The following is a 24,387-nucleotide window of genomic DNA, read 5'->3' as shown; positions in this document are numbered from 1 at the left end:
CAACCTTGTTGGTGCCACACAGCTGCTGGTGAAAATGTTTACTGTTGGTCCTGTACATGTACTTTGCATTCTCATCCATACTTGTGTAGAGTACGATAATACTAGCTTCTTCTCTAAACCAGCTGTCACAAACTGTGGCCCGGGGGCTGAATGTGGCCCTTTGCTTGCTTTTATCCAGCCCTTGGGACCTTATTCTCTTGTCATTGTCAGCAATAGTGGGGCATAGGTCCTCCCACTGATGCTAATGATGGGACACTATTTCTCCCACTGACACCAGCGATGGGGCACTATTCCTCCCACTGACATCCATGACGGGGCACTATTCCTCCCACTGATGCTATTGATGGGACACTATTCCTTCCCCCTAATACCAAAGAGTGGATGCTGTTTACTCCCACTGACACCAGGACATTTTCTACTCCCACTGACCACAGTCCAGCCCCCCTAAAAGTTGTAGGACAGTAAACCAGTCGTTTGCTTAGAAAATTTGGAGACCTCTGCGCTAGACTAACTCTACACCCTACAGAGCAATTCCAGAGCATTAAAGAGCAATTTGAAAAATGAAACAAAAGCATTCAGTGACCTACTGTTAGGTAAATCTGATCTCCAGCACCAGAAAACCAGTGCGAATCTATGCTCATGCTAATGCGCATTGCACCCATGCTCCCATTTCTAAGCAAATGAGCAAGGTTAGATGTGCTGGTCCATTTCATTGCGCACATGCTTCTGTCTCCTGCCTCCTGTCTCCTGGTGCCAAGCTGCTTCTGCATTCAGTTCTGAGGACTGTAATTACCAGCTCTACTCACTTGAAGAGTAGACATCATCTGCCAGCTCTTGTGCCACTCCTTGCCCTCACACTCTCTGTCTCCATCTCCAGGAGTGTTGGGCAGGAGGTGCAAGAGGCCTCCACAACATTCCAGTCTTCACTAGATACGTGATACCTACTAATGCTGCAGTTGTGGGAATATCATTCCATTTCTCTAACATGTTGTTCTGTCTAATATACAGCAGAAAAAACACCCATACATCTATGCAGGGTCAGTAGTTGGGCAGTGGAATTATACTTTCTTTGTAAATTTCTCTGTCTCTCTGCCTAATGCAACACCAATTACATTCAAGCAGGTTGAATCTGATTGGTGACCATGGTAAAAGTTTTAGTACTGTTTTTATAAGATATATCTTTATGAGTTGTCATGGAGAATGTTCCGCCAGCACTAGTAGATGCATTTCAGCCAGGACCACCAGATTACAAGCAAAAGGGAGTATACTTGACTGGTACAGTACATGTATGCATCTTGGGGTTTCATTTTCAATTTTGATTGGCATGTACCTTTCATGGGGTAAAATTGTTACCGACCCTCATTTTTAAAGCAAGCAGGCTCTATTCTGTAAAGTGAGCAGGGTCAGTGAAAACTTTGAGTACCATGTCAGCAACGTAAACCTGAATCACTGCACTCCAGACAAATACTACTGTGAATTAGCATTGACATATTTTCTTGGAGCTTTTGTAGATAAAAAGTTTTCATAATCACTGTACCTGAATGCTGTGTTGTCTGCACTTCGGACTGCACCGTGTGGGGATTTGTTTCAGTGGTCTCTTCTCTTTCTGCCAAAGCAGAGGTGGTTTTCAGGACAGGGAAAGAGGCAGACGGTGATGTTGATAGGACAAGAGTCTGAAAGGACACATCTCCTGTGAATAGATTAAATGCATTTTCACCAGTGCACTGTACTCTATTGTATTTAGAAAGTGTTTTTTAAGCTTGGGTTCACACTGGTGAGAATCAGACATCGCTTGTGATTCGCACCGAATTGCTGTGGAAATCACATGCGATGCAAATTCAGCTATACAGTTTGTATGGCTGAATTTGCATCGCATCCAGACCAAAATGGTACAGGACCCTATTTTTGGTCCGCACTGGAATCGGATCCCATGGGTGTTCACACCTATGCGATCCGATTCCTGTACCATTTCACAGTTCGCACTGTGATCTGTGAACCGATCTAAGGGTGACATTACCTTTACATTGACATCCGCAGCGGTTCACAGAGGCCAGTGAGAACTGTCTGCGAGTGACATGCGATACGGGAACCCACCCTGGAATCGCGCTGGTTCCAGCATCACACAAGTGTGAACCCAGCCTAAAAGTACAAACTTTTTTTTAGAACATTTCAATGGATGGTACAGAGATAATAGCATTTTTTAACATCAAGAAATCACATTAGTAAAAAAAATGGCAAAAGGTACAAAACATGGCTGAAACAGCCCAATCCATAAAAGTGTGTAATTGAAGGTATAGTTTGAAACCTGTACCTTTGTTCACGTAAATGATAAACTAGACAAGCAAGTTATATTTCATTTGTTTTAAGAAGCACAAGTGTGCCCTCTCTGAATTAAATCTGGTGACTCAGAAGAGATCAGTGATACAGATCATCCATAACATACAAAAGTTATGGGAGTTACAATAAATATATGAAGTGTGTGTAGGTCATGCTGGGAATAAACTCTGTGGAGGTCCCAAGGCAGTCGAAAAACTTGGGGCCCCCTCACAAGTTTTTGAAGGTTTTTAGTGTGTGCACTGTAGTCGGATGACATTGAACTACCTTAAAATACGTAGGGGGTTCTTCATTGTCAGAGCAGTCAGGATGTGGAATTCTCTTCCACAAGCAGTCGTATCAGCGGGGAGCATCGATAGTTTCAAAAAACTATTAGATGAGCACCTTAAAGACCAAAACATACAGGGGTATTCAATGTACGGTTAACAGCAAACACACACACACATTATAGGTTGAACTGGATGGACTGATGTATTTTTTCAATCTCACAAACTATGTAACTAAGTAGTATGCATGTTGGCCACTAGATTAACCCCTGCCGATCGCCCCACGTACATTTACTGTGGGGCGGTGGTTCCTACAGGTACGTGATTATGCACTTCTGGGTCTGTCCAATCACAGTAGGAGCCAATCAGCGGGTCCGTTGGGACCCGCTAATCATTCCCGAAAGAGGCAGATCGCTGTTCTGTTAGTAGGAAAGATAGAGATCCAGAGTTTCTGTTAAGCAGGAACAAAGATCCCTGTCTTCCCACAGTTAAATCACCCTCCACGCAGTTAGCAAGCACTCCCTAAGAACACATTTACCCCTTTGATCACCCCTGATGTTAATCCCTTCCCTGTCAGTATCATCAGTACAGTGACAGCGCATATTTTTTAGCACTGATCACTGTATTGGTGTCTCTGGTCCCCATAAAAGTGTCAAAAGCGTCACTTAACCTGTGATCCTAAATAATAGGATTACAGGCGCTCTATGACCATTTCAGAGAAAACAACGGTCAGCTGTGTTTACAATAGCTGACCATCGTTCTCTCTCAGCGGGGAGCGATCGCGGGTGCTCGGCGGCAATCCCCACTGCCTAGTGCCTCCGGCGGCGCACGCTCTCCCCCAGTATATCTGCGGCAGGCAGTCAGCAAGTGGATAATACCCCTAAAAAAACAGGGCCATTTTACCGAACGGGCACGCTGGGCAGTTGCCCGGGGGCCCCACTTGCCCAGGGGGACCCACTTGCCTTGCGACCCAGCCCCAGCCAAGCATTAGTTCCAATTCCCGTGTGCATCCCCCCGCCGAACTTAGCAGGTGGCAAGTGCCTGTTGGCCCTGCGCTGCTGTCAGGCCATTTGGGCCGTGGAGGGGGTGCCCACAACTGCAGGAATGCCTGTCCGCCTCCAAGGGAACAGGAACACGCAGGATAGTCGAGTCTGACTCTTGTTCGTGTGTGTGTTCACCGGACCCAGTCGTCAAACTTGGAAGCTGTCATTAGCCTGGCACTGCTGTACCAATAAATATTGCATTATCAATAATTTGCATTTTTATTTTCGTGGGTGATTGTGTAGGCGGGGCCCCAGTGCACTGCATTGCCCGGGGCCCTTTAATGCTCTTAAGATGGCACTGTAAAAAACAGTTGCGTATACAATTATATTTTATTTACAGAAATACTTGTTTGTTATTACAAAAATCAAATGTGGATAAAAATCATACTATTAACCACTTGGCAACCGCCTGCCACAGTTTTACTGCGGCAGGCTGGCTCGGCTGTGCGGACCAACATAGCTCTACGTCAGTCGTGCGCGTGGTGCTGGGGCACAGCGGGAATGCAGATGCATGGGGCAGGTGGCTCCAATTGCCGCCAGGCACCCGCGATCCCTCCCCACTGAGAGAGAAGGACAGTCAGCTGTTGTAAACACAGCTGACCGTTGTTCTCTCTGAAATGATCCCAGAACCCCTGTGATCCTTCTATATAGGATGACAGGTCTCTGTGGTAATTTCACAAGCCCATCCCCCATACAGTTAGTAAACACTCCCCTAGGCTCACATTTAACCCTTTGATCACCCCTAGGTTAACCCCTTCCCTGCCAGTGTCATTATTACAGTAACAGTGCATATTTTTAGCACTGATTACTGTAGTAATGTCACTGGTCCCCCCAAAAGTGTAAAAAATGTCAGTTAGGGGTCCAATCTGTCCGCCGCAATGTCGTAGTCCAACTGAAAATCGCAGATTGCCACCATTACTAGTAAAGAAAAAAAGAAATAAAAATGACACAAATCTTTTCCCTAGTTTGTAGATGAGATAACTTTTGCACAAACCAATCAAAATACGCTTATTGCGATTTATTTGTTACCAAAAATATGTAGCAGAATACAAATTGGCCTACAAGGATTAAATATTTTAAATTTTTAATTTTTTTTTTTTTTTGGGCAATGTTATATAGCAGAATGTGAAAAATATATATATATATATATTTTTTTTAAATTGTTGCTCTTTTTTTGTTTATGGCGCAAAAAAAAAAAAAAAAAAAATCGCAGAAGTGATCAAATACCACCAAAAGAAAGCTCTATTTGTGGGAAATAAAGGACATCAATTTTATTTAGGTACATCATCGCACGACCACGCAATTGTCTGTTAAATTAGCGCAGTGCTGAATCGCAAAAAATGGGCTGGTCATTAAGGGGGTAAATCCTTCTGGTCCAGAAGTGGTTAAAAAAAGCAAACAAATCTAGCAATCAAACCCTGTGTAGGTTAAATTATTTTTAACTTTTAGTAAATGACTCCTAGTGAAAATGTATGAGAAGCATGTGAGGTGAGTCAGAGGTGATAATCTGACTCAGCTCCATCCCTGCTGTTCAGTGATCTGATGATCAACACGTCATGTGGTATGAATTCCTAGTGCAGGTTTTGTTGCTTCTTTATATGCTCTGGCCCATGGTATCATAAGACTCTTTGTAATAGGAAAATGCACTATCTGACATGTAAAGGCAAGCAGTGAGTAGGTGGAGGACAATGAGGAGGGAGTGCACCAGGCCTGGATTTGTAAAACAGCAATAAAAGATGATGCCTATCGGCCCATTTACACCTCTTATTTTAATTTGTTGAGGTTCGTTTTATTATGTGTTTTACGTGTGGTACTATTAACCTCTGTTGGAGATGCACTTGCTAAAACATTTTTCGAAAATGTGGAAAGCTTTATTTTTATTTTTTTTATTCAGGGAGAATTTTATTGAAAACAAATATAAATAGTATGGTACAGTACAGCAGATGGGTCATGGAAATGATACATACCAATATGACACATTTTTATCCATGAAAGTAATAGGAATTACCGGAAACAAATGTGTATGAATTTTATACAATTAGAGCCTAAATAATGATATACATTAGTTGCTTAAGATCTTTATGCAAAGAGCGCTGCAAAGACACTAGCATCTCTTTCATTGTAATATCGCTGGTTGAGTTGCCCAATAGTGGGAAAATCATGGATCTGCTCAAAGAATTCTGTAGTACTGTCTTGTGTCTGTCCTCTCACCTGCATATGTATGTGTAGATCAGGGGTCTTCAAACTATGGCCTTCCAGCTGTTTAGGAACCACAATTCCCATCATGCCTAGTCATTTCTGTGAATGTCAGAGTTTTACAATGCCTCGTGGGATGTGTAGTTCCGCAACAGCTGGAGGGCCGTAGTTTGAGGATCCCTGTATAGAGGAATGCCTCGGCGCCATCTTCTACAGGCTGTACATTGAGTATTGCCTAGGAAGGATCGGCTGCTATTGCTGGGAAAGAGGGAGCTGGGTTTATGTCTGCTTCGTCCCTCGTCCGGAGTACTTCCCTGAGAGCCGCGCTGCTGCGTGGAGGCCCCGGCGCCATTTTGGAAGCTTGGTGTGCTAGCCGATAGGAAGAAATCTGTCAGCTTGCGGGGCCACTGTTGGTTTTTTGCTTACCCATGATGGCTGGAGAGTTAGCGGGTGACTTGAGGACCCGAACGGGGTTGGTTATGCTGTCCTGTGTCGCTGCTGATGAGTCGGGAAAGCTAAATGGCACAGAGGTCTCCTCTTACGTAGACATCTTCCTCGGCAACCGGCCATGCCCCTAGTTGCTTAAGGTGTAAAACTGAGCTGTACAGATAGCTGTGATGTCTTTTATCCTGTACCAGCATCAGGATAGTTTTTTTTTTTTACCCCTTGAGTCCCTAAACTTTAACCTCCTTGAAAAAAAAATACTCATATAGAGCAGTTTTTGTACACAGTTTAGACGAGTTTAGGAGAGTTTTGTGTTTTTTCTGCCAGTAAACTCAAATCAGAAACCCAAACCAGAAGGGTTTTTTTTCCCTGTTGAACTTAAAATATACCTGTAATCATCCTAATGTGCATGGACACATAGTATAACATTGAGCTGCTTCTACACGCAAAACACAAAACACCTCTAGAAGCAGCGATTTTTAAGCCAGTGGGCATGGAGCCTTTGTCGGTTACTCTAAGACACAAGTGTCAAACACAAGGCCCGTGGGCCAAAGGCAGCCCTCCAGGCCTATTCATGTGGCCCCCACACCTCTCCTGCAGCTGCGACAATCCCCTCATCTCTGTTCCCCACCTTGTCTCAGCAGTCAGCAGCAGAGAGAAGGACAGAGCTCCTCATACAGATTCTGTGACTCTCTGTCCAGCAGCACCCCCTCGTCTCTGGCTCCCCTGGTCTCAGCATTCAGCAAACTCCAGCCCTGTGCTGGTCCTCCTTTAGACCCTGTACTTTCTGCTTCCCGGCTCCATCCCCAGCTTCTTCCAAGCAGCAGCACAAGGTAAATGTGCGCTGTGATGTTAGGGAGGGTGGGGGACTTTTGACTTCTGATAGAGGGTGGGGTGGGGGGCTCTTTACATCTGATGTAAGGGGTAATGGGGTGCTCTGGACATCTAGTCTTACAGATTCAACTGGCCCTTTGAGAGCAACCATAATGCTCATGCGGCCCGCAATGAAATTGAGTTTGACCCCCCTAGGGTATTAAACCTAATTTTTCCTTCAGAACAGATAGGGCTTTAATTTGTTTGCAGAATTGGATACACATATTTAGACCCTAGGCTTTAAAAAGAAAGAAATAGTGAAAAATTACAAAAATACTTTTTTACATATTTTTTCCTAATACAACTTTATCTTTTCATATATTTATTACGAGTGCACAGCCATTTTCAGATCTTCATTTGGGTTCAAGTCTGGGCTCTGGCTGGGCCACTCAAGGATATTTACAGAGTTGTCTTGTAGCCACTCCTTTGCTATCTTGGCTGTGCGCTTAGGGTCATTGAGCGCTCTGGAGCAGGCTTTCATTAAGGATGTCTCTATATATTGCTGCATTCATCTTTCCCTCAATCCTGACTAGTTTCCCAGTTCCTACTGCTGAAAAACATCCCCACAGCATGATGCTGCCAAAACCATACCATGGTGCCTTGCTTTCTCCAGACATGACGCTTGTCATTCAGGCCAAAGAGTTCTATCTTTGTTTCATCAGACCAGAGAATTTTTCATTTCTCATGGTCTGAGAGTCATTCAGGTGTTTTTTGGCAAACTCCAGGTTGGCTGTCATGTGCCTTTTACTGAGGAGCTTTTGCCTGGCCTCTCTACCATACAGGCCTGACTGATGGAGTGCTAGAGAGATGGTTGTTTTTCTGGAAGGTCCTCCTCTCTCCACAGAGAAATGCTTGAGCTCTGTCAGAGTGACCATCGGGTTCTTGGACACCTCCCTGACTAAGGCCCTTCTCCTCCCATCGCCCAGCTTGGCCGGGTATCCCGATCTAGGACGAGTCTTGCTGGTTCCAAATTTCTTCCATTTAGGGATGATGGAGGCCACTGTGCTCATTGGGATCTTCAATGCTGCAAAAATGTTTCTCTACCCTTCTCCAGATCTGTGCCTCAATACAATCCTGTCTCAGAGGTCTACAGACAATTCCTTGGAATTCATGGCTTGATTTATGCTCTGACATGCATTGTTAACTGTGGGACCTTTATATAGACAGGTGTGTGGAAAAAGTGAAGCACTGTGAATACTTTCTGGATACACTGTATATCCTTCACCATCAAACTTATATAAAACTAGTTCCTTAATCAGTACAGGGTAAAGCAGTAACACAAGGGCTGGTGTTAAGGACTATGGCAGGCAACTGGGAATCAGGCATCCAGCACAACTGGAAATGTGTTTTGGATGACATAAATAATTCAGGAAGCTTTGCTCTTCTTCGGTAGTGGAACAGGTAAGTGTTCATTTTTTTCATGTTTTCCTTGCAGCCAGGGCTTTCTGTTTTTTTTTTAATAGCTTTACATCTGTAATTAATGTCAGTACTAAAGATGAAACTGTTTTTTCCTATGCTTCTGGCAGAAACTACATCTTTCAGTCCTCGTTTAAATTTGAGGTTGAGAAAGATGTAAAAACACGTGGTTGAGCAAATTTTTTACCACCCCCTTTTGCTCCCCTATAAGCTGAAAGGACAAGGGCTGCTTTGGATGTACACACAGTGGGGTTGATGTGCTAAAACTAGAGTGTAAAAACTTGTGCAGCTGTGCAGAGTAGCCAATCAACTTCTAAAATCAGTTTGTTCAATTTAAGTGAAAGTAAACTTCCATCACTAACTTGTACCTATAGATAAGCCTATAATAAGGCTTGCCTATAGGTAGGGTTGAGCGAACACCTAGATGTCCGTGTTCGACGGGTTCGGCCGAACTTTAAAAAAAAGTCCGGGTCCGTGTCCCGGACTTTTACCGAACTTTTCCCGGACACCGAACCCCATTGAAGTCAATGGGGACCCGAACTTTAAGGCACTAAAATGGCTCTAAAACACCAAAGGAAAGGGCTAGAGTGCTGCAAATGGCAGCAAAACGTAATTAAGAGCATGGCAAGTGCTCTGCAAACAAATGTGGATAGGGAAATAACTTAAAACAACAAAAAAAAAACAGAAAAATAAAACAATGTTCTTCTTCATCTCTGAAGGACGAGGCCCATATGGAGTAGGAGGGAGGTTGAGGTGGTGGTGGATGTGGCGGTGACATAGGCGTGCGCACAGGGTGTGCTGGGTGTGCCTGGGCACACCCTAATCACCTAGGGCACATAGCATTGCCAGTGAGGAGATGGGAAAGATCTCCCTGGGACCTGCTCTGCTCTATTTCTCCTTGCCTACAGGTACATGGCCCCGATACATTACTCTCCCTGCTGGCAAACACATGCATGTGTATTTCAACTTTGGGGTGCACACCTTAATGCAATAGGCTGCGCACACCTATGGGCGGTGTAGGTGGAAGCGGCGGTGGAGGAGGACCAGGGCCGGATTAACAGCATCATGGGCTTGGTGCTGAGGATTTTGAAGGGCCTTAAGGGCCGTGCCTTGCCATGCACCCAGAGGAGGAAGGGTGCAGCCATGCATGCCTAATTCAACATGGGATGCTGTCTCTGAAGCCCATAAACACATCCATGCATCGCCAACTGTCCCTCCTTGTCCGGCCTTCACGCTGTGTGGGGAGGTTCTGAGGGTGCTGCCTGGGGAAGCGAGCATAGAAGCCAGACTTCTGTGTTTACAAGTGACAGAAGAGCGGTAACAGTGAATATGGCCAACCCGGGGCCTATATAAAAGGTAGGGGCCTGGAGCTGCAGCTCCAATAGCCCCTACATTAATCTGGCCCTGAGGAGGAGGACGAGGTAGCCAACACTGCTTCTTTTCAAAAATTTTAAATGAGGGTACACCCCAAAAGAGTGAGAAAGAGCAAAAATGGAACAATGGGTGGGTAAGGTCGGTATCCATTGCTATTCTGCATAAGGTACGGAAAAGTCCCGTGGGATCCATGCCTGGTTCATTTTAATGAACGTGAGCTTGTCCACATTGTCTCTGGACAGGCGGCTGCGCTTGTCTGTTATAACGCCCCCAGCCGTGCTAAATACCCGTTCAGATAATACACTGGCTGCAGGGCACGCCAGCACCTCCAAGGCGTAAAGGGCAAGCTCAGGCCATGTGCCCAATTTGGAGACCCAGAAGTTGAAGGGGGCAGACCCGTCATTCACTACATGTAGGCGTGTGCACACATACTGCTCCACCATGTTGGTAAAATGCTGCCTCCTGCTAAGACGTTCCATCTGAGCTGCTGGTGCTGCTGTTTGTTGTGGCGTGCTGACAAAGCTTTTCCACATTTCGGCCATGCTAACCCTGCCTTCTGAGGTGCTGGCGGTGCCCTGGTTGCGTTGGCGACCTCCTCCTCCTCCTCCTCTGCCTTGTGCTTCCACTGTGGCCCCGCTGTCAGATGGGAATGCCAGCAGCATGGCGTCTACCAGCGTGCGCTTGTACTCGCGCATCTTGCGATCGCGCTCCAGTGAGTGAATTAAGGACGGTACGTTGTCCTTGTAACGGGGATCCAGCAGCGTGGCCACCCAGTAATCAGCACAAGTTAGAATGTGGGCAACTCGGCGGTCGTTGTGGAGACACTGCAGCATGTAATCGCTCATGTGTGCCAGGCTGCCCAGAGGCGACGAAAGGCTGTCCTCTGTGGGAGGTGTATCGTCCGTGTCCTCTGTATCCCCCCAGCCACGCACCAGTGATGGCCATGAGCTGGCCTGGGTGCCACCCTGCTGTGAACATGGTTCCATCTCCTCCTCCAGCTCCTCCTCCTCCTCATCCTCCTCATCCTCCAGAACTGTGCCCCTGCTGGACAATTGCGTCCCTGGCGTTTGCGTGTGCAGGAACCCACCCTCGGAGCCCCTTGCGAATGACTGCCCTGAAAGCCTTGGAAATGTTACCTCTTCATCCTCCTCCTCCTCCTCATCCTGTGCCACATCCTCTTCCATCATCGCCCGAATTGTTTTTTCAAGGAGGCATAGAAGTGGGATAGTTAAGCTGAGAACGGCGTCATTGCCACTGGCCATGTTGGTGGAGTACTCAATACAGCGCAACAAGGCACACAGGTCTCGCATGGAGGCCCAGTTATTGGTGGTGAAGTGGTGCTGTTCCGCAGAGCGACTCACGCGTGCGTGCTGCAGCTGAAACTCCACTATGGCCTGCTGCTGCTCGCACAGTCTTTCCAGCATGTGCAAGGTGGAGTTCCACCTTGTGGGCACGTCACATATGAGGCGGTGAGCGGGAAGGCCGAAGTTACGCTGCAGCGCTGCCAGGCGAGCAGCAGCAGGGTGAGAACGCCGAAAGTGCGCACAAACGGCCCGCACTTTCTGCAGCAGCTCTGACATATCGGGGTAGTTTTTAAGGAACCTCTGCACCACCAAATTCAGCACATGCGCCAGGCAAGGGATGTGCGTCAAACCGGCTAGGCCCAGAGCTGCTATGAGATTTCGCCCGTTATCACACACCACCAGGCCGGGCTTGAGGCTCGCTGGCAGCAACCACTCATTTGTCTGCTGTTCCATGCTCCTCCACAACTCCTGCGCGGTGTGTGGTTTGTCCCCCAAACAGGCAAGTTGTAAAACTGCCTGCTGTCGTTTACCCCTGGCCGTGCTGAAGTTGGTGGTGAAGGTGTTACGCTGTCCGGATGAGGAGGCGGTAGAGGATGAGGAAGCGGAGTAGGAGGAGTTACGAACAGGAGGCAAACTGAAGCGCCCTGCAATCCTCGGTGGTGGAAGGACATGCGCCAAATTGCTATCCGCCTCAGGCCCATCCGCCACTGCATTTACCCAGTGTGCCGTTAGGGAGATATAACGCCCCTGACCGTGCTTACTGGTCCACGTATCCGTAGTTAGGTGGACCTTGGCACAGATGGCGTTGCGCAGTGCACACCTGATATTTTCCCCCACTTGGTTGTGCAGGGAAGGGATGGCTTGCCTGGAAAAGTAGTGGCGGCTGGGCACGACGTACTGTGGGACAGCCACCGACATAAGGTTTTTAAAACTGTGCGTCTCCACCAGACGGAATGACAGCATTTCAAAGGCCAATAATTTTGAAATGCTGGCATTCAGGGCCAGGGATCGCGGGTGGGTAGGGGGGTACTTCCTCTTCCTCTCAAGTGTTTGGGAGATGGAAAGCTGAACGCTTCCACGGGACATTGTGGAGATGGTTGTTGGTGACCCAGGTGGTGGTGTTGCTGACAGATCGTCTGTTTGCGGGGTGGCAGGTGCCGGTATCACTACAGATGTGGCTGGAGCGGCCGAGACTGCAGCAGAAGAGGAAGCAGGATGAGCCAGAGACGTTTCTTGGTTTTGAAGGTGTGTACTCCACTGCAGCTCGTGCTTTGCACTTAGATGCCTGATCATGCAGGTTGTGCTCAGGTTGAGAAGGTTCATGCCTCGCTTCAAGCTCTGATTGCACAGGGTGCAAACCACTCGTGTCCTGTCATCAGCACATTTTCTAAAGAACTTCCACGCTAGAGAACTCCTTTGAGCTGACTTTGGTGCGCTCGTTCCCTTGCTGCGTTGGGCAGTAGCGGGCGTAGTGTCTAGGGCACGGCCGCTCCGCTTCTGCACCCTGCTCCCTCTTCTGCTGTGCTGGTGGCTCTGTGCGACCACCGCCTCTTCCTCCAAACTACTCAGGTCACCTGCATGACGTTCATTCCATGTGGGGTCGAGGACCTCATCGTCCTCCACATCATCTTCCACCCAGTCTTCACCCCTGCCCTCCTTGTCGGTCTCCACAATGCTGAACGCCGCAGCAGTTGGCACCTGCGTTTCGTCATCATCGGAGACGTGCTGCGATGATCCTTGCATGTACTCATCTTGAGAAATAAGTGGTTGGGCATCGCTGCACTCAATCTCTTCCACTTCTGGGGCAGGGCTAGGTGGATGGCCCTGGGAAACCCTGCTGACAGAGTCCTCAAAAAGAATAAGAGACTGCTGTATGGCTTGGGGCTCAGACTGCTGGCCTGATTTGCAAGGGGGTGAGGTGAAAGACGGTTGGACATTGGCTGCAGGTGCCAACTCTGACCTTTCTGCAGTAGACTGGGTGGGAGACAATGTGAAGGAACTGGAGGCACTGTCAGCAGCAAACCAATCTACTATCGCCTCAACTTGTTCTGGCCTCATCACTTCTAGGGGCGTTTGATGCCCTACCAAATACTGATGCAGGTTCTGTCGCCTACTCACACTTGAGGAAGGTGTTTCACTTGTGCGTGTAGCTGGCACAGATCGACCATGTCCTCTCCTTGCAACAGGAGCTCTACCAGCAGCACCACGACCCAGGCCACGGCCCTTATTTGACGGTCTCCTCATATTTCTGTAATTTAAGATCTTGCCCTAGAAAGGTTTTTATTGAATAGCGGAATAGAAAATATGATCCAAAAAAAGTGTATGTATATCACACGTACACAACCACACTAGGCCCCAATTACTATTGTTTGTACCCCTAAAAGGCTAGATGAGGAGTAGGGGGAGTATGGAACAGGCAGCACCCTCAAACCTTCAGAAGTATGAGATGAACCCCAACAACTTGGAAAGGTGGATCTCTCTCACACGTACCGACACAGACTATCCCGCAATTCAATTGATCCTCAAAGGTTTTTATTGAATAGCGGAATAGAAAATATGATCCAAAAAAAGTGTATGTATATCACACGTACACAACCACACTAGGCCCCAATTACTATTGTTTGTACCCCTAAAAGGCTAGGAGTAGGGGGAGTATGGAACAGGCAGCACCCTCAAACCTTCAGAAGTATGAGATGAACCCCAACAACTTGGAAAGGTGGATCTCTCTCACACGTACCAACACAGACTATCCCCCAATTTAACTGATCCCCAAAGGTTTTTGATTAAATAGCGGAATAGAAAATATGATCCCAAAAAAGTGTATGTATATCACACGTACACAACCACACTAGGCCCCAATTACTATTGTTTGTACCCCTAAAAGGCTAGGAGTAGGGGGAGTATGGAACAGGCAGCACCCTCAAACCTTCAGAAGTATGAGATGAACCCCAACAACTTGGAAAGGTGGATCTCTCTCACACGTACCAACACAGACTATCCCCCAATTTAACTGATCCCCAAAGGTTTTTGATTAAATAGCGGAATAGAAAATATGATCCCAAAAAAGTGTATGTATATCACACGTACACAACCACACTAGGCCCCAATTACTATTGTTTGTACCCCTAAAAGGCTAGGAGTAGGGGGAGTATGGAACAGGCAGCACCCTCAAACCTTCAGAAGTATGAGATGAACCCCAACAACTTGGAAAGGTGGATCTCTCTCACACGTACCAACACAGACTATCCCCCAATTTAACTGATCCCCAAAGGTTTTTGATTAAATAGCGGAATAGAAAATATGATCCCAAAAAAGTGTATGTATATCACACGTACACAACCACACTAGGCCCCAATTACTATTGTTTGTACCCCTAAAAGGCTAGGAGTAGGGGGAGTATGGAACAGGCAGCACCCTCAAACCTTCAGAAGTATGAGATGAACCCCAACAACTTGGAAAGGTGGATCTCTCTCACACGTACCAACACAGACTATCCCCCAATTTAACTGATCCCCAAAGGTTTTTGATTAAATAGCGGAATAGAAAATATGATCCCAAAAAAGTGTATGTATATCACACGTACACAACCACACTAGGCCCCAATTACTATTGTTTGTACCCCTAAAAGGCTAGGAGTAGGGGGAGTATGGAACAGGCAGCACCCTCAAACCTTCAGAAGTATGAGATGAACCCCAACAACTTGGAAAGGTGGATCTCTCTCACACGTACCAACACAGACTATCCCCCAATTTAACTGATCCCCAAAGGTTTTTGATTAAATAGCGGAATAGAAAATATGATCCCAAAAAAGTGTATGTATATCACACGTACACAACCACACTAGGCCCCAATTACTATTGTTTGTACCCCTAAAAGGCTAGGAGTAGGGGGAGTATGGAACAGGCAGCACCCTCAAACCTTCAGAAGTATGAGATGAACCCCAACAACTTGGAAAGGTGGATCTCTCTCACACGTACCAACACAGACTATCCCCCAATTTAACTGATCCCCAAAGGTTTTTGATTAAATAGCGGAATAGAAAATATGATCCCAAAAAAGTGTATGTATATCACACGTACACAACCACACTAGGCCCCAATTACTATTGTTTGTACCCCTAAAAGGCTAGGAGTAGGGGGAGTATGGAACAGGCAGCACCCTCAAACCTTCAGAAGTATGAGATGAACCCCAACAACTTGGAAAGGTGGATCTCTCTCACACGTACCAACACAGACTATCCCCCAATTTAACTGATCCCCAAAGGTTTTTGATTAAATAGCGGAATAGAAAATATGATCCCAAAAAAGTGTATGTATATCACACGTACACAACCACACTAGGCCCCAATTACTATTGTTTGTACCCCTAAAAGGCTAGGAGTAGGGGGAGTATGGAACAGGCAGCACCCTCAAACCTTCAGAAGTATGAGATGAACCCCAACAACTTGGAAAGGTGGATCTCTCTCACACGTACCAACACAGACTATCCCCCAATTTAACTGATCCCCAAAGGTTTTTGATTAAATAGCGGAATAGAAAATATGATCCCAAAAAAGTGTATGTATATCACACGTACACAACCACACTAGGCCCCAATTACTATTGTTTGTACCCCTAAAAGGCTAGATGAGGAGTAGGGGGAGTATGGAACAGGCAGCACCCTCAAACCTTCAGAAGTATGAGATTGTGTTCACTGTACCCCACAAAGATTGAGTTCACTGCACCCCACAATGATTGTGTTCACTGCACCCCACAAAGATTGTGTTCACTGCACCTCACAAAGATTGTGTTCACTGTACCCCCCAAAGATTGTGTTCACTGCACCCCACAAAGATTCTGTTCACTGTACCCCACAAAGATTGTGTTCACTGCACCCCAAAAAGATTGTGTTCACTGCACCCCAAAAAGGATGTTGTTCACTGCACCCCAAAAAGGATGTTGTTCACTCCACCCCAAAAAGATTGTGTTCACTGCACCCCACAAAGATTGTGTTCACTGCACCCCAAAAAGATTGTGTTCACTGCACCCCAAAAATGATTTTGTTCACTGCACCCCAAAAAGGATTTTGTTCACTGCACCCCAAAAAGGATGTTGTTCACTCCACCCCAAAAAGATTGTGTTCACTGCACCCCAAAAAGATTGTGTTCACTGCACCCCACAAAGGATTTTGTTCACTGCACCCCAAAAAGATTGTGTTCACTGCACCCCAAAAAGGATGTTGTTCACTGCACCCCAAAAAGGATTTTGTTCACTGCACCCCAAAAAGATTGTGTTCACTGCACCCCACAAAGGATTTTGTTCACTGCACCCCACAAAGATTGTGTTCACTGCACACCAAAAAGGATTGTGTTCACTGCACCCCAAAAAGATTTTGTTCACTGCACCCCAAAAAGATTGTGTTCACTGCAGCCCAAAAAGATTGTGTTCACTGCAGCCCAAAAAGATTGTGTTCACTGCAGCCCAAAAAGATTGTGTTCACTGCAGCCCAAAAAGATTGTGTTCACTGCAGCCCAAAAAGATTGTGTTCACTGCAGCTCACACACAGAAAAATGGATGTGGATCACTGACACCTGCCTATCTCCAATCCCACACCACACAGCAATATCGATTGTAGTTTGTAGAACACAGTTTCCCTAAAATTCAGCAGACTCTGTCCCTAACAGGATTGAGAAGAGATCGTAGATCAGGATTGAGTGCAGACCCCACCCCCCACACAGCAATATCGATTGTAGTTTGTAGAAGACACTGACCCTATAATTCAGCAGACTCTATCCCTAAAATGCCTACAACTCGCCCTGCCTAAACACTCCGACCTGTCCCTCAATTCTATCCGGACACAAATGGTTTTTTCCTGCCTATCTTTCCCTAATCAGCAGCCAGCACGTTGATGTGTGCTCTGTCCCTGAATCTAAGCAGCATAATGACGCCGCTGCGGCTGCCTCGAACTTATAAAGACTTGGTCACATGCTTCAGACGGCCAATCACAGCTACTGAGACATTTGCAGGCATGGCTGGGATGGCTTAAGGCACACCAGTTAAACGATTGTTGATTGGCTGTTGAAAGCCCGCCATGAAAAGAGCGCCAAAGCATGCAAAACCCGGAAATAAAACGACCGAACACGGATTTTTACCCGAACATACAGTAAAGTGTCCGTGTCCGTGTTCGGGTACAAAAAATCCAATTATTCGGTACGAACACGAATAATACAGTCCGTGTTCGCTCAACACTACCTATAGGTAGTGTAAATATCTCCTATACTTGCACCATTTAGGAGAAATTTACTGTACATGCAGCCAATGACATCACTGGCGCATGAGCTCTGAAAGAACGGCCACCCTTGCTGTTCCTTTAGAGCCTTGTGTCATAAATGGCGGCTCCCGTGCGTGGGAGTGACATGATTGCGGCTCCAGCCAGTCACAGTCCGCGAACCTGGATGCAAGACGGGGGAAGATGGGAGCGCCTGCAGCTCTGACATCTCAGCGCTGGAAGAACTTAGTTTTAATGTAAGTTAAACCTGATGGGTTTCTATGCAGAATTGCATCAGATTTTGCACTCTCCAGTTTTAGTAAATCAAACCGTGTGGCAAAAATGATCCCCCTGTCCTGTTTGGCAGGCAGTACCGACAGCCAAACATGACCCTTTCAACTGAATGGAGCCGTGCAGCAATTGCTCAATAGAATGCAGCTGTGCCTTGGTGGTGTGAGGTTTATAGGGGTTAAAACAAGTGGCAAGGAGGTGACATAATGGGATTGATTTACTAAAGGCAAATGCACTGTGCACTTTGTAAAGTGCAGTTGCACTCTGGAAGAGCAGGGCTTAGTAAATGAGCAGAAGCTCTGCTGACTTCCATCATCCAATCATGTGAAAGCAAAAATGCAGTTTTTTTTATTTTCCTTGCACGTGATTGGGTACTTTTTGCAAAGTGAAGCTTTACCTCATTTACTAAGCTCAGGAGCAACTGCACTTGTAAAGTGCAACTGCGCTTTACAAAGTGCACAGTGTATTTGCCTTTAGTAAATCAATCCCATAATGTCACCTCCTCGCCACTTGTTTTAACCCCTATAAACCCACACCACCATGCCGCAACTGCATGCAATTAAGCAAAATGCACAGTCTATTGGCCTTTAGAAAATCAACCCCAATGCCTCCACACTGCCTGTCAATCACCCTCTGAAAAGTGATCTACTAATAAATTTGCTAACACAAATGTAAACAAGCCCTTAGGTAGTTTGATGTCGAATTAGCAAAAGGAGTTTTGCAAATACATGCTTTCCATGCTCACATTTTTAATTTGAACTGAACACAGTTCTTTTCTATTGTTCGGAACTATTTGCAACTTCATAAGTATGGGATAAAAAGCACATCAGATATTGAACAGACTCTGGTAAATGTTGGTAAAATTGATTAGCCAGAGTTTGCCTAACAATGATTAATATGCCTCTCGATCATTAATATGCACCCAACGCACTTTACAGATAGTAAGCAGTTTAGTGGTGACTTAAACCAGCATTAATCTTTTTTAATAACAAAATATAATTAAACCGATTTTCAATTAATGTGAAAAAGCAATAACAATGTATAATATTTATCATGTTAATAGCTTGGAGAGTGTCTGTGCGTGCTGTGTTATTGTTATTATTTAACTATGACAGTTTGTTTATAAAGATTTGACTTTCTTTAGCGCTATAGTTAAGGGGGGTTGTAGATCTCATTTGAGAACACTTGCTAGGGACAATGGATTTTACAAGCAGGGGATTTATTAATATAACTTACCAATGCCGTTAGCCTGTTAAAACGCAACTTTAAAATGAGGTGCTCGGTTTAAGGCGAGTCCCCGAAGTGCCAACATGCCAGATTTTAGCATTTTGCTTATTTATAAAAAAGGAAATGTATGGGAAAATATGTCCAGCTGTGTGTCTGATCTCTTTGTCTTCCTCTCGCTGCTTTTTTAATATTTGATTATCTAATGTGCATGACCGTCTGGGCAGTTTACGTCAGTGGTTGAAAAATGCATGAGAACTGTGAATGAATTATATGGCTATAATGTATACATCTGAAAAACATGTTCAGAAGAATGAAAAGTTCCCATTGATCTTAGCTGTGAAAATGTGGAATAGACTCCCTCCAGAGCTGGTTCTGGCTAGCTCACTAGATTGCTTTAACCACTTCAGCCCCGGAAGGTTCTACCCCTTCCTGACCAGGCCCTACTGCGTTAGTTTAACGGACAATTGCGCGGTCATGTGAGGCTGTACCCAAACAAAATGTATGTCCCTTTTTTCCCACAAATAGAGCTTCCTTTTGGTGGTATTTGATCACCTGTGCGATTTTTATTTTTTGTGCTATAAACAAAAAAATTGCGCAATTCTCAAAAAAAAGAAAATTAAACAATTTCAACATTTTTTAACATTTTAGGCCAATTTGTTTTCTGTTACATATTTCTGGTTAAAAAAAATCGCAATAAGCTTTTTTTGATTGGTTTGTGCAAAAGTTATTGCATCTACTAACTACGGGAAAGATTTATATAATTTTTATTGTTTTTTTTTTACTAGTAATGGTGGCAATCTGTGATTTTTAGTTGGACTGCTACATTGCGGCGGACAGTTCGGGCCCCTGACTGACATTTTTGACACTTTTGGGGGGACCAGGGACATTAATACAGTAATCAATGCTGAAAATTTGCACTGTTACTGTAATAATAACACTGGCAGGGAAGGGATTAACATTATTATGATGATCATTCTATGATCATTCCAGGTAGAAGAATGGTCAGCTGTGTTTACAACAGCTGATTGTACTTCTCTCTCAGTGGGGAACGATCGCGGGTGTCAGGCGGCAATCGGAGCCGCCTGCCCGCTGCATGGGCTTCCCTGCTGATGAGCGGGTGGCACGCGCTCGCCCCCTAGACTCCCGAGAGCAGGCGAAGGCCTGAATTCTTTCCTAGGTGTACATAATATAACTGGGTGCTAATATTTATAGGTAAAGTTGATCCAGGGAATATCGGATTGCCTCTCGGGGGATCAGGAAGGAATTTTTTTTCCCCTGCTGTAGCAAATTGGATCATGCTTTGCTGGGTTTTTTTTTGCCTTCCTCTGGATCAACAGCGGGTATAGGATTGTGCATATGGGATTGTATGGTTATATTTTCTTTACTGTTTTTTGTTTTTGTTATTGGTTGAGCCCGATGGACTTTTGTCTTTTTTCAACCTGACTAACTATGTAACCTTTCTTTGCACGAAGCAGGGAATTCCAACATAACAGTTTTAAAAAATTGGTTTTACTATATAAAATATTGCAATAGATATCAATTCATAAATGTGGAATGTTTAGTAAATGTCTTTTTTTTACATTTGAGTAATTCTTGTGCCAGATAACCTAAAGTATTTAAAAAAACCAAGACCTTTTTCATTCTGTATTAAAAGGGGAATATTTAAAACCTCTGTTAGACCCCTTTCATACGGCGCCTCCGTGGAACGGATTCTGCTTGCTCAGCGGGTGATCACTCCGCTTATTCCCGCTGAGCAGGCCGATGACAAGTCCTGTCCACTCCGCTTCGCTATGTAGAGTGGAGACGGACCCAGTCCCGCTGTCCTCTATGGGGAAATTGGATGGAAACAGACGACCTGTCCATTTTCATCCAATCTTATCCGATCCGCCAGATAGATGGAAAATAGGACCACCATTCATCTAAATTTTGCAGACAGGATTGGATCAGATAGTGGCAGATATCAGCAGACAAGTGTCCACTGACATCCACCACTCCCTAGGGGAGACTGCAAGGTTCGATCAGGTCCACCTGAAAAACTGACAGACAGACCTGATCAGACAGCCCGTGTGAAAGGGGCCTTAGGTGTGTTTTTGTTATCTGTGCCAATTGGAAGATTTCTCTTTTTTTTCCTGTCCTGTAGATTTAGCAGGAAGTGAGAAGAAACATCTACAAAATAATGAAACTTCCCTCTTCAATATTTGCCACCAAAACAAGTATACCCATTTAAAAATGTCCCCTCCATTGCTACTCTAATTTCAAGTTTGGGAATTTCTATTTTATTCAGTCATGAGCACAACAGTCACCAGGACAAAGAGAGAGGGTGAATCTCGCTAAGGGCTATTTCAGACTTGTGGTGACCTCTGAAGTGTGATCCATGTTAGGATTACTTTTCAGAGGACATTTTATAGGTAGTGAGAAGGTGCCTCCTCACCACCTGAATTACCTCTATAAGGCCACTCTAACAAGCCGCAATTGCATGCACTGCATGAGGTTGTAGCCCAGCCACATTAAACTCAATGGGCTAGTTTGACAGGTAGTACCTTCTTTCAAACTCTGCACCCTGAGTAAAAAAATGCATCTGTAAAGCCCTGTCCGGGTGTATTAGGGCGATTTGTATAGATGGCCGCTGGAACAGTGAAAATGTAGCTCAGCCACCCATTTGTACCTCCTCCCTGCTGGCTAAAGCTTTGGCTTTAGATTATATTTTATTGCAACAGTATGCCTGTAACCAACTTGTACACAATGCTTGTATGTTAGTAAGACATTAGACAACAATTGTTCATATGAAAATAAATAGTCAGTATAGCTCAGTGAATTGAGCCTAGTGTCCTTACATTTAACAGTGTTATATACCTCAATAGGCAACTTATTGCTCAACATACTCTTAGTACAAAGTTTACTGGAAGGATGAAACAAACTTTTCCAATCGCATGCGCCTGTGGTAATATGTGTGTCAAGGCACGTTCTGTGCATTAGTCCGTTGCGGTGCTATTCATTTTGAATGTCATCCTATTTCCTGCAATGCAGTTCTGACATACATAACCTGCTGCACACCTTAATGCATGGTAGTGCATTACCGTACATTGTGGTGCACTACGTTAAAAAACTGTGCATGTCTGTTTTTTTGATCCAATTACTGTGTGTTTGACATCCCATTCAGAATGGGAAAGGAAATACACTATATTGTCAAAAGTATTGGGACACCTGCCTTTACATGCACAATAAATTTTTTGGCATCCCCATCTTAGTCTGTTGGGTTTAATATTGAATTGGCCCACCCTTTGAAGCTATCACAGCTTTAACTCGTATGGTAAGGCTGTCCACAAGGTTTAGGAGTGGTTCTATGAGAATGTTTGACCATTCTTCCAGAAGCACATTTGTGAGGTGGGCACTGTTGTTGGACAAGAAGGCCTGGCTCGCAGTCTCCGCTGTAATTCATCCCAAAGATGTTCTTTCGGGTTGAGGTCAGGACTCTGTGCATGCCAGTCAAGTTCCTCCACCCCAAACTTGCTCATTGATGTCTTAATGGACCTGGATTTGTGCACTGGTTTAAATAATTTGGTGGAGGGGGGATTATGGTGTGGGGTTGTTTAACAGGGGTTGGTCTTGACTCCTAAGTTGAAGTGAAGGGAACTCTTAAGGCGTCAGCATACCAAGACATTTTGGACAATTCCATGCTCCCAGCTTTGTGGGAACAGTTTGGGGATGGCCCCTTCCTGTACCAAAATGACTGCGCACCTGTACACAGAGCAAGGCACATAAAGACATGGATGAGCGAGTTTGGGACTGAGGACCTTGACTGGCTTGCACAGAGTCCTGACCTCAACCCGATAGAATGCCTTTGGGATGAAATTGAGCGGATACTGCGAGCCAGGCCTTCTCGCCCAACATCAGTACCTGACCTCACAAATGCGTTTCTGGAAGAATGGTCAAACCTTCCCATAGACACTCCTAAACCTTGTGGACAGCCTTCCCAGAAGAGTTGAATCTGTTTTAGGTGCAAGGGGTGGGCCAACTCAATATTAAACCCTATGGACTAAGACTGGGATGCCATTAAAGTTCATGTGAGTGTAAAGGCAGGTGTTCCAATACTTTTGACAATATAGTGTACATATTAATGTGTGACACATTGCATATTAATACGTGTGCCATTACGCAAACCACAGGAAAAGAAAGTGTAAATGGGCCCTTAATATATTATTAGATGCACTGTCTGATATCTCTGGCTTTTAACAGATGCCGCTCATAAACCCAACACACCCAAATTAGAACATATTTTCATCACCTCCCTGAAAGTAAGTTATGCCCATAATTGCCTCTCTGTAAATGATATGAGACACTGTAGATTATACGTATCTTAGAGGTATGGAGGATGATTGCTTTGTGGTTGGAGCATTTAATAACTTAAGACCACAATCTTCTGTCATGCAGTAACATGACACACTAACAAGTGACTAGTTAGTTAATATACTGTATATCAGATAATGAAAAAAATAAATTCTTGGCTATGACTGCCATGAACATAGAATAGGTACATTATTTTTTTTTTTTATACTCTACAGAACTTCCCAACTGTGCTATCAAATTGGCCTGTTAAACAAAAATACACTTTTACTATTAAATCACAGACATTTTACATGCACTCAAATTTCAGTACTCCTCTTGCAAGAATAAAAATTGATTATTTAATTAAATGTTATTCCATAAATTTGAAATATAGTTCTAAGCCAAGTGAAGCTTGCCAAAAGTGTAGAATGAACACATAATATTCCACAAAAAAATAACATATTTGGGATTAACAACAGCTAAAATGGTATAATGTTCCATGCATTTGGAAAGGAAAATGCACCTACCTTTTGTTTTACAGACAATACATAGGATCAAAGTAATAATGTATTCAAATCCCGGAGATTTCATTATTTGATTGGATGTATGCTTCCTTGTCTTGTATAGAAGGTAGTCAATAGCACTTAGAAGTTAAAGATAATACAGTTGAAATTAAAGGAAACAATTCTGTGGTTGGTATTTAGCTGGAAGAGTGCTATGAAATTTGACTCTGCTTCATGTAGGATCCTGTAGGAAGACCCATTAGTGTCCTCCACAGAAAGTCACAGGTTGCTTCCAAATACCAACATCCACAGTATTTTACATCACCAAAAAGAATGATGGCATCTAGCAAACACCCTTAAATTCTATTCATGGTAATTGCTATTTAATTTAACCTAGTGTGATAACATTTAAAGAATGCAAACTGAGTATGTATGTTACTTTAATAAAAATGGATGCCGATGAGTTAGATTAGCTGCCTATAGGAACATTGCTGTATCGTAGGTTTAAAAGTATACTATATCATCAGTGAAAGTAAAAAATATT

The 24,387-nt window shown here is 44.7% G+C and overlaps 1 protein-coding gene across 1 annotated transcript in view; it reads right to left on the bottom strand.

The window, feature by feature from the left end:
- LOC309544428 (uncharacterized protein) overlaps nt 1-23,931 on the bottom strand; it is a gene marked incomplete at both ends in the record, with an annotated part of 80,667 nt that extends 56,736 nt beyond the window's left edge. Inside the window, 2 exons of the mRNA XM_082243341.1 lie at nt 1,538-1,690; nt 23,868-23,931. Of these exons, the coding sequence (XP_082099467.1) occupies nt 1,538-1,690; nt 23,868-23,931 (217 nt within the window). The remainder of the gene's footprint in view (nt 1-1,537; nt 1,691-23,867) is intronic.
- Between the last annotated feature and the right edge of the window lie 456 nt (nt 23,932-24,387).

The sequence above is a fragment of the Pelophylax lessonae genome, assembly GCF_965119305.1.
Source record: "Pelophylax lessonae genome assembly, chromosome: 1".
Taxonomy (NCBI): Eukaryota; Metazoa; Chordata; class Amphibia; order Anura; family Ranidae; genus Pelophylax; species Pelophylax lessonae.
The sequence above is the reverse complement of the archived record's forward strand: the minus strand, read 5'-3'. Positions and strand labels throughout refer to the sequence as shown.